Consider the following 13,517-nt stretch of genomic DNA (forward strand, 5'->3'; position numbering starts at 1 on the left):
TGCATTGTAAGATCTGTTGTAAAATAACAACCACACAGGAAATAAGAGGAATCCTGTATTGGCTTATACCTATTCATCTGAATCTCTGAATTCAGCAACATAACAGTGTAGCCAGAGCAGACAAGTTAACTTAAAAATAAAAGTAATTTTTTTCACTCAGATATGTAAACATTGTCTGTTAACTTATTTCTGACAGTTGGTGTATTCAATTATTGTTTGACTTTATGAAGTGGGAGCTGGTTATCAGCATTAGGTTAAGCACTGTTAACTCATTACAAAAATGGCAAGGTCGAAAGATTTGGAAATCTCTACAGCATCATCTACTTTAAACAAAACAAAATGAAAGTAGATGGCAATTCTGTTGAGTAATAGAAAGAAAAGACCTGGGTGTCCTGGACCTGTGTGTCCTGGTGGACGACAGGTTAACCATGAGCCAGCAGTGTGCCCTGGCTGCCAAGAAGGCCAATGGGATCCTGGGGTGAATCAAGAAGAGTGTGGCCAGCAGGTCGAGGGAGGTTCTCCTTCCCCTCTACACTGCCCTGGTGAGGCCTCATCTGGAGTCCTGTGTCCAGTTCTGGGTTCCCCAGTTCAAGAAAGATGAGGAGCTACTGGAGAGAGTCCAGCGGAGGGCTACGAGGATGGTGAGGGGACTGGAGCATCTCTCCTACGAGGAGAGGCTGAGGGAGCTGGGCTTGTTCAGCCTGAAGAAGAGAAGGCTGAGAGGGGACCTTATAAATGCCTACAAATATCTGAAGGGTGGGTGTCAGGAGGATGGGGCCAAGCTCTTTTCAGTGGTGCCCAGCAACAGGACAAGGGGCAATGGGCACAAACTGAAGCACAGGAAGTTCCATCTGAACATGAGGAAGAACTTCTTCACTCTGAGGGTGATGGAGCCCTGGAGCAGGCTGCCCAGGGAGGTTATGGAGTCTCCTTCTCTGGAGATATTCAAGACCTGCCTGGACAAGGTCCTGTGCAGCCTGCTGTAGGTGACCCTGCTTCGGCAGGAGGGTTGGACTAGATGACCCACAGAGGTCCCTTCCAACCCCTACCACGCTGTGATTCTGTGATTCTGTGAAAAGAAGTTAAGATTGTCCATTCCATATCCATTCTGTCACTATCGTTACTTACTAAGATTTCTCTTTAAAGTAATGATTTGTAGAATTATGAAAATGCTGAAAAGAAAATCACAATTCTTTGTAGATTTTCTTGTTACTCTGCATCTTAAAACTCCTGGGGTAGCTTTAGTAGATAATAAGCATCAAGTTTAGCTCCCAGTTTCAACACAGTTCTCTGCTTATCAACTGCACTGGTGCCAGCACTGAGTTACCATTTACAAACCAAAGGAAATACACATGGCCAAGGCAAATTAAAGTAAACAGAGGAAAACAAGCTTAACATCTTCTATAACTCAAACGATCTCAAGAACTAGTAGGAATCCACTTCAAAAAATCTGCCAAAGGCTTTTATATCTCTTATTGAAGCAAAAATATGATACATTTCTAAAGTTTTGCTTCAACAGTAGTACTTAGTTGCACAGTACATTAAAGTCAGTGTACAGTTTTTGCCATTATACTGTAACATCTGTAAACTCACAATTATATTGCATCACACAAAAGGTTGTGAACCCTCTGCAATCCCCATTATATCTACTGAACGCAGCAGAGTGGAACTAGCATGTTAGTATAGGAAGTTAAGAGGCAGTAGACATATTGGGTGTCCAGCCCATTTGATAAGCCCGTTCCAATGTCCTCTTGCAATCCTGTAGTACGGTACTGAAGGTTATATGTGGATACTGCTGCACGAGCTGCTCCACTGTGGCTTCATTCACCTGCAATCGAAGAAAAGAATCTGTGATGCGCAATAAGTGAATAAAAAGGGCAACGTTACGTAAGCTGAATGAATGATCGACTCCTGGGAGGACTTGCAGGATTGGGCTCTTCACTGATACTATAGGTCTGGGTGCATTTATCGCAAAACAAATATACAGAATGTAATGTTCTGTTAGAGAAAAAAACCCACACCTCAATTTTATTGTTAATGGGGGAGTTTTATATAAGATACCAGTAAACAGATTTGATTACTTGTGATAGAAAGCAATCAGAAATGACAAATAGTCTCCATCTGAAAACAGCTTTATTTAGAAAACTGCATCAATGTTTAACAATCTATTAAACTATTTTCATTCCATGCTTGACTATGCTGGCCACTCACAGAGCCCCAAACCTAATTATTCAAAGAAAAGCCATCCCGTTTAACAAAGTGCTGCCCTGAGTAACATATTTCTATCTCAGAATAAAAGCATATTTATTCAAACTCACTCAAGCAGGCATAATTTTGAAATGTAAGATATTCTTGGCTTTGGAAAATGAAAATTGATTACACCTATCAATTAATTTATGGCACAGTTATGATACTTTTACACCTATTAAGTAGTAACTCCACAACTAACCTTACTGAAATGAACTTGCTCTGTACGGTGGCTATTAATGTGGTTACAATGAAAAATAAGAGATAACATGACCAAACATGGGGAAAGGAATGCAAACTATTCTATACTACAGGGAGATCAATTTACCAATTACAAATATAGGTCAGCTTCTCCAAAGGTTAGAAGTCCTGCGTGCCTTCACATACATTACTGGTAGAAGTGAGGAAGAAACAAAAATTGTAGCCTTTTTGTGTGAGGCTAATACTCCACAAAGGGTTTTGTGGGCAGAAATGGTGGGATCAACAATTAAAACACACAAGCTTGTCAGGTCTGGGATGTTCCTCCTAAATCTTAGACTTCAAAGTTAGCATCTTTATTCTTGATTAGACAAGCCAATCAGACAAGACGAGCTAAATCTAACACTTTTACAATTGCGGCACTGTGAGGGGATTAATTTGTCAATTATTTTTAAGCTGATTGCAGTTCATATCACAGAAGTAGACAGCTTTCTTCAGCCTTTAGATAAATAAAAGATTAACCTAAGAACCATAACTTCTAGGTAGCTCTCTTTGAAATCTTTGCTGAACACTTGGTTATTTTAAAATGCATCGATATTGCATTTAAATACTAAATCACCTAAATCAGTAGGATGTACAATAGGTATCATTGTTTGTTTTTTCTCCCACAGTGTTCCACATTCAAGGCCAAAAGTAAAAAACTCGACTAAAACGTTTACTACCGTTACAAAGCTCCATCTGGGGAATAACATTTTAAAGCACAGTGACCACAATATCTAATAATATTTTTGTCCTTAAAAGATAACAAGAAGCGCATCCTTCTGAACAATGATTGTACCCAGTGACAAGGATAAATGAAAGGTTTAATATCCAGTTCTTCTACTTTGATAATAGAAACACTCAATCTTCATTGGAAGTTTCATCTAGCTGAGACTGACTTGGATAGAAAACTGGTTTAACTTCCCTTCTTAGCACAAACTGTACTCTTTCAGCAAATTACTACGTTACGGTAACATCTTTTAGTGCTGAAAAACAAGAAGTGACTTTTAATAAATCAAAATGAAATCAGAGATAGCACAAGTCCTCCAAAATATTTGATATTTATAGCTGAATACTTTCAAGCTGTCAGCAACACTTCACAGAAATACTGCTTGGAAGGGAAGAATTCCGTAACATAGCTGTATTTCCTACTTTTTGCCTATGCAAAAGTACTCAAAAGCCTCTTTAAATTTGTGGTGCAGAGCAGCACGGCAGAATCTATCATACCACAGGAAACTTCTCTTAATGGTTAACTCAGCCACAACAAGATGCTTACCACAGACAGCTGCTCATTCTGCTCTTTCTTAATGGGAAACTTAAAGAAGAGATATTGTTTATCTACTAGATGTCTGCAAATATTACTAGTAGATAGAGGTTATTATGATTTGACACATACCTGTTTGTCTTTATTTGTTACAATAGCATGGACATTATGGCTTTAGAGCCAATATCATTAGCAGATTTTCTGTTACCAGAAACAAATTGGGCAAATTTGTTACAAAGATAATATTCAAACACAGGAAGATAGGTAAAGATCTCCATGTCCTGGTGTCTCTGACTCAAGACTGAACACATTTACAGAAGCTACAGTCTAGTTAGATATAAGCTAATGTATTTACTACAAAGCTACTATTTACTACAAAATAGCATGGCCCACAATACACAGGAAGACAGATGATGTTACAACAGTATCTTTTAGTCTGAAAACCCAAGAAGAAATCTACCATAAACCATCTAGAACTAGCCATTTCTCCTATGTTTTTTCTGATACAATTATTTCTGGATAAAATTATATTTGATACAATTTTTACTAATTGCTATCACTACTTTAATAAACAGGAGAAGGAAACTTCTGGTACCGAGTGCCAAATACAGTTACAAAATAAACATGAGCGTTAAGAAGGCAGGTAAAACCACTGCAGAAGTGACACTGACAAAATCACCTATTTTATAACCAAAACCTCAACAGTAGAAGGTTTTCTGCATTTTTGCTAGAGTGTTAAACGAACATTCCAAATTATTAGTTTGATCCTAGACAATAACTTGAGTGGTATTAAACAGCAAAGTAATGACAAATTCTATGTACACATTTGGAACCGTAACAGTTACAGAAAGTAATTACTTTGAGTTTAAAAAAATGAGTTTACTCTCATGATAGAGGAAAAAATTATCCTCCCAAGCTTCATGATAAATGATCAAATAGATGTAATTTTTAGTTAAGTGTAAATATTTTCAATCCCAAGAAAGTAACAGCAAATAGTTGAAAATTGTGCTGGACAAAATAAATTCAATGTAAGATTACACAACAGAAGAGGGAGAAAAAGGATCCTGTTTGGCAGTCAGACAACCTACATGGATCTCAGGATGAGACACAAACATGAACAGTTAAGCCACAAATGATCCCCTATCAGAAGATTTTGAAAGCTCTTCTTTTACCATGAGAAAAGTCAGGTCAAACACTGTAACACTGCAAAATTTTTAGTCTTTTAGACTTTCTGTAGTATTGGACTAAAACTGCACTATCTAAAAGGCAGGAAGATAGAGAAATTAAAATTCTGTTCTTTGTTAATGAACGAGATAAATAATATCTAAGTCAGCTCCCTTAGTATCCTTGTCATCAATTCCCCTAATGGTAGGATTAAGATTAAAAGAAGTCTTATGCCTAACTGTTACAGAATCACAGAATCACAGAATAGTAGGGGTTGGAAGGGACCTCTGTGGGTCATCTAGTCCAACCCCCCCGCCGAAGCAGGGTCACCTACAGTAGGCTGTAGAGGACCTTGTCCAGGCAGGTCTTGAATACCTCCAGAGAAGGAGACTCCACAACCTCCCTCGGCAGCCTGTTCCAGTGCTCTGTCACCCTCAGAGGGAAGAAGTTCCTGCTCATGTTCAGATGGAACTTCCTGTGCCTCAGTTTGTGCCCATTACCCCTTGTCCTGTCACTGGGCACCACTGAAAAGAGCTTGGCCCCATCCTCCTGACACCCACCCTTCAGATATTTGTAGGCATTTATAAGGTCCCCTCGCAGCCTTCTCTTCTTCAGGCTGAACAAGCCCAGTTCCCTCAACCTCTCCTCGTAGGAGAGATGCTCCAGTCCCCTCACCATCCTTGTAGCCCTCCGCTGGACTCTCTCCAGTAGCTCTTCATCCTTCTTGAACTGGGGAGCCCAGAACTGGACACAGTACTCCAGATGAGGCCTCACCTGGGTAGTGTAGAGGGGAAGGAGAACCTCCCTTGTCCTGCTGGCCACACTCTTCTTGATGCACCCCAGGATCCCATTGGCCTTCTTGGTAGCCAGGGCACACTGCTGGCTCATAGTTAACCTGTCGTCCACCAGGACACCCAGGTCCCTCTCCGCAGAGCTGCTCTCCAGCAGGGCCACCCCAAGCCTGTACTGGTGCATGAGGTTGTTCCTCCCCAGGTGCAGGACCCTGCACTTGCCCTTGTTGAACCTCATCAGGTTCCTCTCTGCCCAGCTCTCCAGCCTATCCAGGTCACGCTGAATGGCAGCACAGCCTTCTGGTGTATCTACCACACCTCCCAGTTTGCTGTCGTCAGCAAACTTGCTGAGGGTACATTCTAACTCTTCATCCAGGTCGTTGATGAAGAAGTTAAACAAGACTGGGCCCAGTACTGACCCCTGAGGGACACCACTTGTCACCAGCCTCCAACTAGACTCAGCGCCGCTGATGACAACCCTCTGAGTTCTGCCATTCAGCCAGTTCTCTATCCACTTCACCGACCACTCATCCAGCCCACACTTCCTCAGCTTCCCCAGGAGGATATCATGGGAGACTGTGTCGAAAGCCTTGCTGAAGTCAAGGTAGATAACATCCACAGCTCTCCCTTCGTCTACCCAGCCAGTCATGTCATCGTAGAAAGCTATCAGATTGGTCAGGCATGATTTCCCCTTGGTGAATCCATGCTGACTACTCCTGATAACCTTCTTTTCTTCCACTTGCTTGATGATGGCCTCCAGGATAAGCTGCTCCATCACCTTTCCCGGGATGGAGGTCAGGCTGACCGGCCTGTAGTTCCCTGGGTCCTCCTTCTTGCCCTTTTTGAAGATTGGAGTGACATTGGCCTTTCTCCAGTCCTCGGGCACCTCTCCAGTCCTCCAGGACCTCTCAAAGATGATGGAGAGTGGCTCAGCAATGACATCCGCCAGCTCCCTCAGCACTCGTGGGTGCATTCCATCGGGGCCCATGGATTTGTGGACATCCAGATCGCTTAAACGATCCCTCACACAGTCCTCCTCGACCAAGGGAAAGTCGTCCTCTCTGTAGGCTTCTTCTCTTACCTCCGGGGCCTGGGATTCCTGAGGGCCAGTCTTAGCACTGAAGACTGAAGCAAAGAAGGCATTCAGTAGCTCTGCCTTCTCCGCATCCTCTGTCACCAGGACACCCGCCTCATTCAGCAGCGGCCCCACGTTGTCCCTAGCCTTCCTTTTGCTGCTGATGTAGTTGAAGAAGCCCTTCTTGTTGTTTTTGACATCCCTTGCCAGCTTCAATTCCAGGTGAGCCTTGGCCTTCCTCGTCGCATCCCTGCATGCTCTCACTACGTTTCTGTACTCTTCCCAAGTGGCCTGTCCCTCTTTCCACATGCCATGCATCTTTCTCTTCTGCCTGATCTCCGCTAGAAGCTCCTTGTTTAACCATGCAGGCCTCCTGCCTCCTTTGCTAAATTTCTTTCTCAGGGGGATGCATTGCTCCTGTGCATGGAAGAAGTGTTGTTTAAAAAGCGACCAGCACTCATGGACCCCCCTGCCTTCGAGAGCCCTGGCCCACGGGATTCCTCCCAGTAGCTCCTTGAAGAGGGCAAAGTCAGCCCTCCTGAGGTCCAGGGTTTTGATCCTGCTTATCGCCCTGCTTCCTCCATGCAGGATCCTGAACTCGACCATTTCATGGTCACTGCAGCCGAGTCCACCTCCAACCTTCACGTCCTCCACCAGTCCCTCCTTGTTTGTTAACACGAGGTCCAGCAGCGCGCCTTTCCTTGTTGGTTCCTCCACCACTTGCATCAGAAAGTTATCATCGATGCTCTGTAGGAACCTCCCGGATTGCGCCTGCCTAGCTGTATGGTCTTCCCAGCTGATGTCAGGGTGGTTGAAGTCCCCCATGAGAACCAGAGCCTGTGACTGTGAGGCTGCTTGCAGCTGCCTGTAGAAGGCTTCATCAACCTCCTCCTCCTGGTCGGGTGGCCTGTAGTATACACCCACCGTAATGTCACCCGTGTGAGCTTGTCCCTTAATTCTAACCCACAAGCTTTCAACTCCTTCTTCACTTGCCCCCAGGCCAAGCTCAATGCATTCCAGTTGCTCCCTCACATATAGAGCAACTCCCCCACCTCTCCTTGTTGACCTGTCTTTCCTAAAGAGTCTGTAGCCATCTATGACAGCATGCCAGTCATGCGAGTTGTCCCACCACGTTTCTGTGATGGCGACCAAGTCGTAGCCGTCCTGCTGTATAATGGCTTCCAGCTCCTCCTGTTTATTGGCCATACTACGTGCATTGGTGTAAACACACTTGAGCTGGGCTGTCAATCTCACCCCTGGCCTTGGCACTCCAAGCCTAGGCTCATCCCTAGTGAGGTGGGCAATATCCCCTTCCCCCTTCGAACCTAGTTTAAAGCCCTCTCAATGAGCCCCGCCAGCTCGTGGCCAAGAATTCTTTTCCCCCTTTGTGATAGCTGAGCTCCACTTGTTGCCAGCAGGCCCGGTGCTGTGTATACCTCCCCATGATCAAAAAAGCCAAAATTTGACCGATGGCACCAGTCCCTGAGCCACCTGTTAACCAGGTGAGAACACAAGCTTCTGTCTCTTTCTTAAGGCGCAGTCTGGCTGGTGATAAAACAAACGTACTGAATGCCATTCCCAAAATAAATTCATTATACAAACAAAGCAATTTTCCCTTCTGAGCTTGAACAGTCTTGCTCAATGAATGAAAACTAAAAATCTTCACACCTTAACGTGCTTTAAAATGTTGTATTTTTCTTCCACAGAACTTTCGTTAATCTTCATCTTTTGAGTTGTCAAGAGGAAGACTACTCTCTGAAGATAAACTAGTTAGATTATCTAACACATAATCATTCATTTGAATTTGAATAGCCCTTCAATTGTGTTTTAACACATAATGAAAGAATGCAATCCTTATCATTAAAAGTCAAAGTAATAGATTTGTGTGAATCCTAGTCCTTAAACAGAAAAAAGAAAACAACAACAAAGATTGTTTTGAAATTTGTCTTGCTGAAACAAAAATTTATTCCAGGCCAAAGAATAGATAAAAAAATAAACAAGAGAGAAGATGGGTTACAGGAACTGGCAGGACCAAGTGATTATTATCTCCTTTTAACTCAATTAGAGCAGTTATCCAGAAGTCACAATTTTGAATCCTTTTAGCTTAAAGACATCTGAACACATATTGCCTATTTCCCAGGAGAGTATACTTTGTGACAAATGTTATCTGGGGTGGGACCTCCTTAATTTCCTCTGATGATGATAGTGTGATTGTGCAGAGAGTATTTAAATATTATCAGCACTTGAGAAAAAGAATATTTCCTCATGTGATAATTAGGAATTCATCTGGGAAAGAAGAACATGAATACCCATCTACTCCATCAGAAGTGGAACAACATTCACAAAACGGTTTTGGGAGTGCTCCTTTGGACGACTCTTATCTCACTCTGCTAGGTATACACATAAAGTGGGTGAAATATTGAGAAAAATGGGAAATCAGTGTTCAAAAGTCTTTCTCTCCTTTAGGTAAAACAATTTCCCTACAACAGAAAGGTTGAAAACCCCCTCTAGTCTGTAAATATTTTTCCCAAAATACACTAACTGGCATTTATGATCTGATTTTTCAGGTTCAGAAACAACAGTTTTCAATTAATAAGCTGCTCATAGAAAAATATTCAATCAGATTTTTGAACTGGTATGCTATACTTACTCATCTGGTCTGATTGCCAGTATTTACTGATTTGGTACACCACTTATATCTGCCATGGACCACCATGAGTAATTTCTTTTATGCCATCTTCCACAAGTTCTCATGGAAAATTCGAAGTACAAGCATAGTTACTAGATAATTTTTAGGTTTTGGTTTTAAATATGCCATGTCATTTGACAGAATTCTAGTGATAATTTCAGTGCTGTTTTCTTTCATTTCTAGATTCTAAAATCAGGAATTTCTGAAGATGTCAAATGATTCCAAAGGGCTAGGACCTACTTTTCTTTGTGTTTTGCTTCCATTATGTTCGTAGGACAGATCTTATTAAATTCAAGGCAGCCAAGTTTTCCTAATCTTGTTACCCGGGGATTACAATGCTAACCATCACAGAATGGTAGAATGGTAGGGGTTGGAAGGGACCTCTGTGGATCACCTAGTCCAAATTCCCTGCCAAAGCAGGATCACCTAGAGCAGGCTGCACAGGACCACGTCCAGATGGGTTTTGAGTATCTGCAGAGAAGAAGACTCCACAACCCTGCTGCGCAGCCTGTTCCAGTGCTCTGGAGTTCAACTCAACTCATTCACTCTGACAAACATGACTGTCAAACTGTTAACAACAGACAAGAAGAAAGCTGAGGTACTCAAACAACTTTTTTGCCTCAGTGTCCACTGGCAACCTCACTTCCCACACCTTTTGAGTGGATGAACCACATGCAGAAACCCCAGACTTACAAAACTGGATTAGTGCAGAGGCATTAGAATTTAGAGGTATTAGAACTTAGGAAAACCTGACTATGCTCCTCAGTGGTTCATAACATCATACAGAGATGGATTGCTGAAATAATTTTTGCACAGTATCTAACCTAGCCCTTGGAACAGGCATGTGGCTAGCTGATTTTGGAAAGTGCTGGTAACATGTGCACTCTTCTTCTGAGGACAATACAGGTAGACATCTTCAGTTATATAACTTTATAGGCCAGTCATTAATAAAAAATAACAAACCAAGTTATAATATGGTTAGTCTGCAATATCTGCGCAGAAAGGCATTAATAATATATAGAACTGCTAGCTTCATTTTTAAATCTAGTACTTGTAAAGAATTTTAGGGAAATGTTAGCAGGTGAGAAGTAACATTCACACCAAAAGATTCTGAGGGCTGCTATAAAGATGATGTTTGATAATACAGGTTAACAGGGCACAAGTATTATCATTACATTACTACATATAAAGAATCACTAAACCAACTTTACACAAAAGAAATGCAAATTTCTTTGTTCCAAAAGGGCTTTCTTATCATATTATTGTCATTTTTGCTTACGGAGTGCTACTGCAGCATTAAGGGTACTGAAATTTGTGTGCACTTTTGTCTCGGTATACATACAGTTGTGTTACGTGAAAGCCAAATTTCTACGTAGTGGACAAAGAAATGACTCTATAGTCATTGTGTGTATCCATAATGATGGATTTCAGACACATTTTATGTCCAATTTTTCTAATGTGTTAACAATAAAATCCAAAATATACACACTTGGAGTTATTACGAGACTCATTTTCATACAATTACTCTCCTCTAAGCTGCAGTTTGCTTCCTGAAGTCAGTGTCTTATAAAAAGGGCACTTTGTTTGATTTTTTTTCTGCTAATAGTTGAAGGAATTGTATTCTCAGGTGGCCCAATTATAACTGTTGCCTGTAGCCATAACAAAATTAAAGATTTCTGGAAACGTTTTGTGTGAAGTGCACTTGATCAGCTAAGGCAGACATATTCCACAGAGTTTCAGTGACTGCCCTCATGCCCAGGGGCAGAACCTTTGTTTAGGACTTAAATAAAATAACAGCACTACCAATATTAGCACAATATCCTATAGTCCAAATAAAGTCCCTTACGATTTCAGCAAAGAATCTATTTTGACTTAATGGAAGCTGTTAATAAAAAAAAAAAGCACACGCACGCACATACAAACACTATCTTTGTGGACCATAAATAATGAAATTGACAAGTACAGTCTGATGTACTATTATTGTCATGACATTCGACAACTTAATTGTGTTAAATCTTAGGAATTAATTTCCCACTCATATTGAGAAAGGGGAAGGAGAGGGTAAACAGAAATATCTGTAATCTATTCTGCCGCGTGAAGTGACATAAATGGAATACACAAACCTTCTAATATTCAATGGTAGCACTCCTGGAAGGATTTCAGAAAATGTAGCCAGGTTGCTTTGCGGAGCATAGCCCCTTTACAGTTCTTTCCTCAAATCTCAACAGAAAGGTAGAGTCCTAGAGCGATGAAATTCATTGTTGTGGTTGTTTACACAGGTGAATGCTATTGCCTCAAACTGCCAGTCCCTGCACAATTGCTGCAGTCACTGCATTACTGCAAACTAACAAAATAATCCATTTTGGGTCTCTCTGACTTTGCATAGTTTTCTAGCAGAGCCATCGTTTCAGGGCTTGCTGCTCTAATCTTTACTGCCAACACTGTATAGAATATTAAAGCTGTATAAGTGATAAAGTTTTCGTTCTCAATTCTCTTTGCTTATTGTGAGGGTTTACTTTTCTATTAAATCAGAGAAACAACTCTAAAGTGGCCTTTTACTTTGGCTGGTTTGCTAATTCTGTTCATTTTAATCAGATTAACTTCTTCCAGACTCAACTTATACACCATTTCAAGGTAAAAATATTACCAGTATCACAAGTATTTCAAATTTATGATGAAACTCTGTGCATTGCTTTGTTCTTACTTTTAAAAATTGCAGCTAATAAAGACCCATATGCGGTGAAGTGACAGTGTTTATTTATATAGTGATAAATATTCTTTTGGATTACTTTCTGCCTGTTGAATTAATAGCACTGAATATTTTCCTTCCTATTCTGCTACATTAACAATAATTTGAGCACATTATTGTAATACTTGTCAAAATGATGGCCTGTAAAATTAACACAGAAATCATTCTAAAAAAGTTGTCAGCTGGCAAAAGTGACTGGACGTTCCAGGGGACAATGCTTCCAAAAATTTTCTCTCTTTTATTTAATCATAAAAACGCTGACTACTTCACATTGCATTTTTTCTTAATAGTTGGCTTTATCCTGATTTTCAACCATTGATCAGTACCTGAGGGCCCACCTTTCTGTTACAGTATGACATGGTCAGGTGGTTGCATTTTAAAAACAAGGACAGACTCATTAACTCCAGAAGTTTCTGTCTTCAGCCTACTGCCATGGATATGTTGCTGAACTATCAGCCTGCAAGATAAAAATCTTTTGGTAAAGAAACAGTTAAACTAAGGGTACAAAAAGTTCAGCTTCTATAGAGAATCATTTTTTATATTTTAGCAGATGCTTTCGTTCATGCAAGTAATTGAACCATTATTCTAGTTAGCTATTGGGGGCTGGGGAAGTATTATTCAGTCTTTTAAAATTGTTGTATTGAAAACCAAAGTGAAATAAATACTATTTTTCTTTTGTTGTGGGTTAGCAAGGATAACTGTAGTTTTCTTTTAATGGGATTCACAGATTTTATGAATCTAAAATCTTCATTATTCATAGAGAGATGCATCAATGGTGGCTCCTACATTATACGTATAAAGCTTTAAAAAATACAGCATATCCTTTTTGATATGCAGCAACGTAACTTGAACAAATTATAGTGATTTAAAAGAAAATAAGTGCTATAGAATTTTTCTTAAAGGGAAGGATTGGATATTTTTTGTCCTCTTCAATATCACAAAACCATAATTTCAAATCTCAAAATGAACCCCTTAAAATATAAAAGAAGAAATGGTAGCAATTTGTCAGGGTTTTTGATCAGGCTAATGATAGTTAGCATTTTCTGAAGGTGGAAGGCAAATTGCTGTGATAATGATATTAAAACAAGCCATGGCTCTGTACTCTCACTGTTCTACTGTTCATTAAGAACACTTTAGCTCAAAAATTGTTTGAAATTTAAAGACGTATCTCTAGAACCTAAACTTAACTTCAGTTACACACTACCTATGTAAATTAAAAGTTTGTGGATGAAGGGTAAAAATGTTTCTGGTCATGCTTACTAATGTATGTATATATTAAATGGAAAACTCTTTTTGCCCTG

General features: G+C 40.5%; 1 protein-coding gene across 1 annotated transcript in view; it reads right to left on the reverse strand.

The window, feature by feature from the left end:
- Positions 1–1,036: 1,036 nt before the first annotated feature.
- Positions 1,037–13,517, reverse strand: part of FBXL17 (F-box and leucine rich repeat protein 17) — a 306,625-nt gene continuing 294,144 nt past the window's right edge. Inside the window, exon 9 of the mRNA XM_075411650.1 lies at positions 1,037–1,828. Coding sequence (XP_075267765.1) covers positions 1,691–1,828 — 138 coding nt within the window. The 3' untranslated portion in view covers positions 1,037–1,690. The remainder of the gene's footprint in view (positions 1,829–13,517) is intronic.

This window comes from Opisthocomus hoazin, chromosome Z (assembly GCF_030867145.1).
Source record: "Opisthocomus hoazin isolate bOpiHoa1 chromosome Z, bOpiHoa1.hap1, whole genome shotgun sequence".
NCBI lineage: Eukaryota > Metazoa > Chordata > Aves > Opisthocomiformes > Opisthocomidae > Opisthocomus > Opisthocomus hoazin.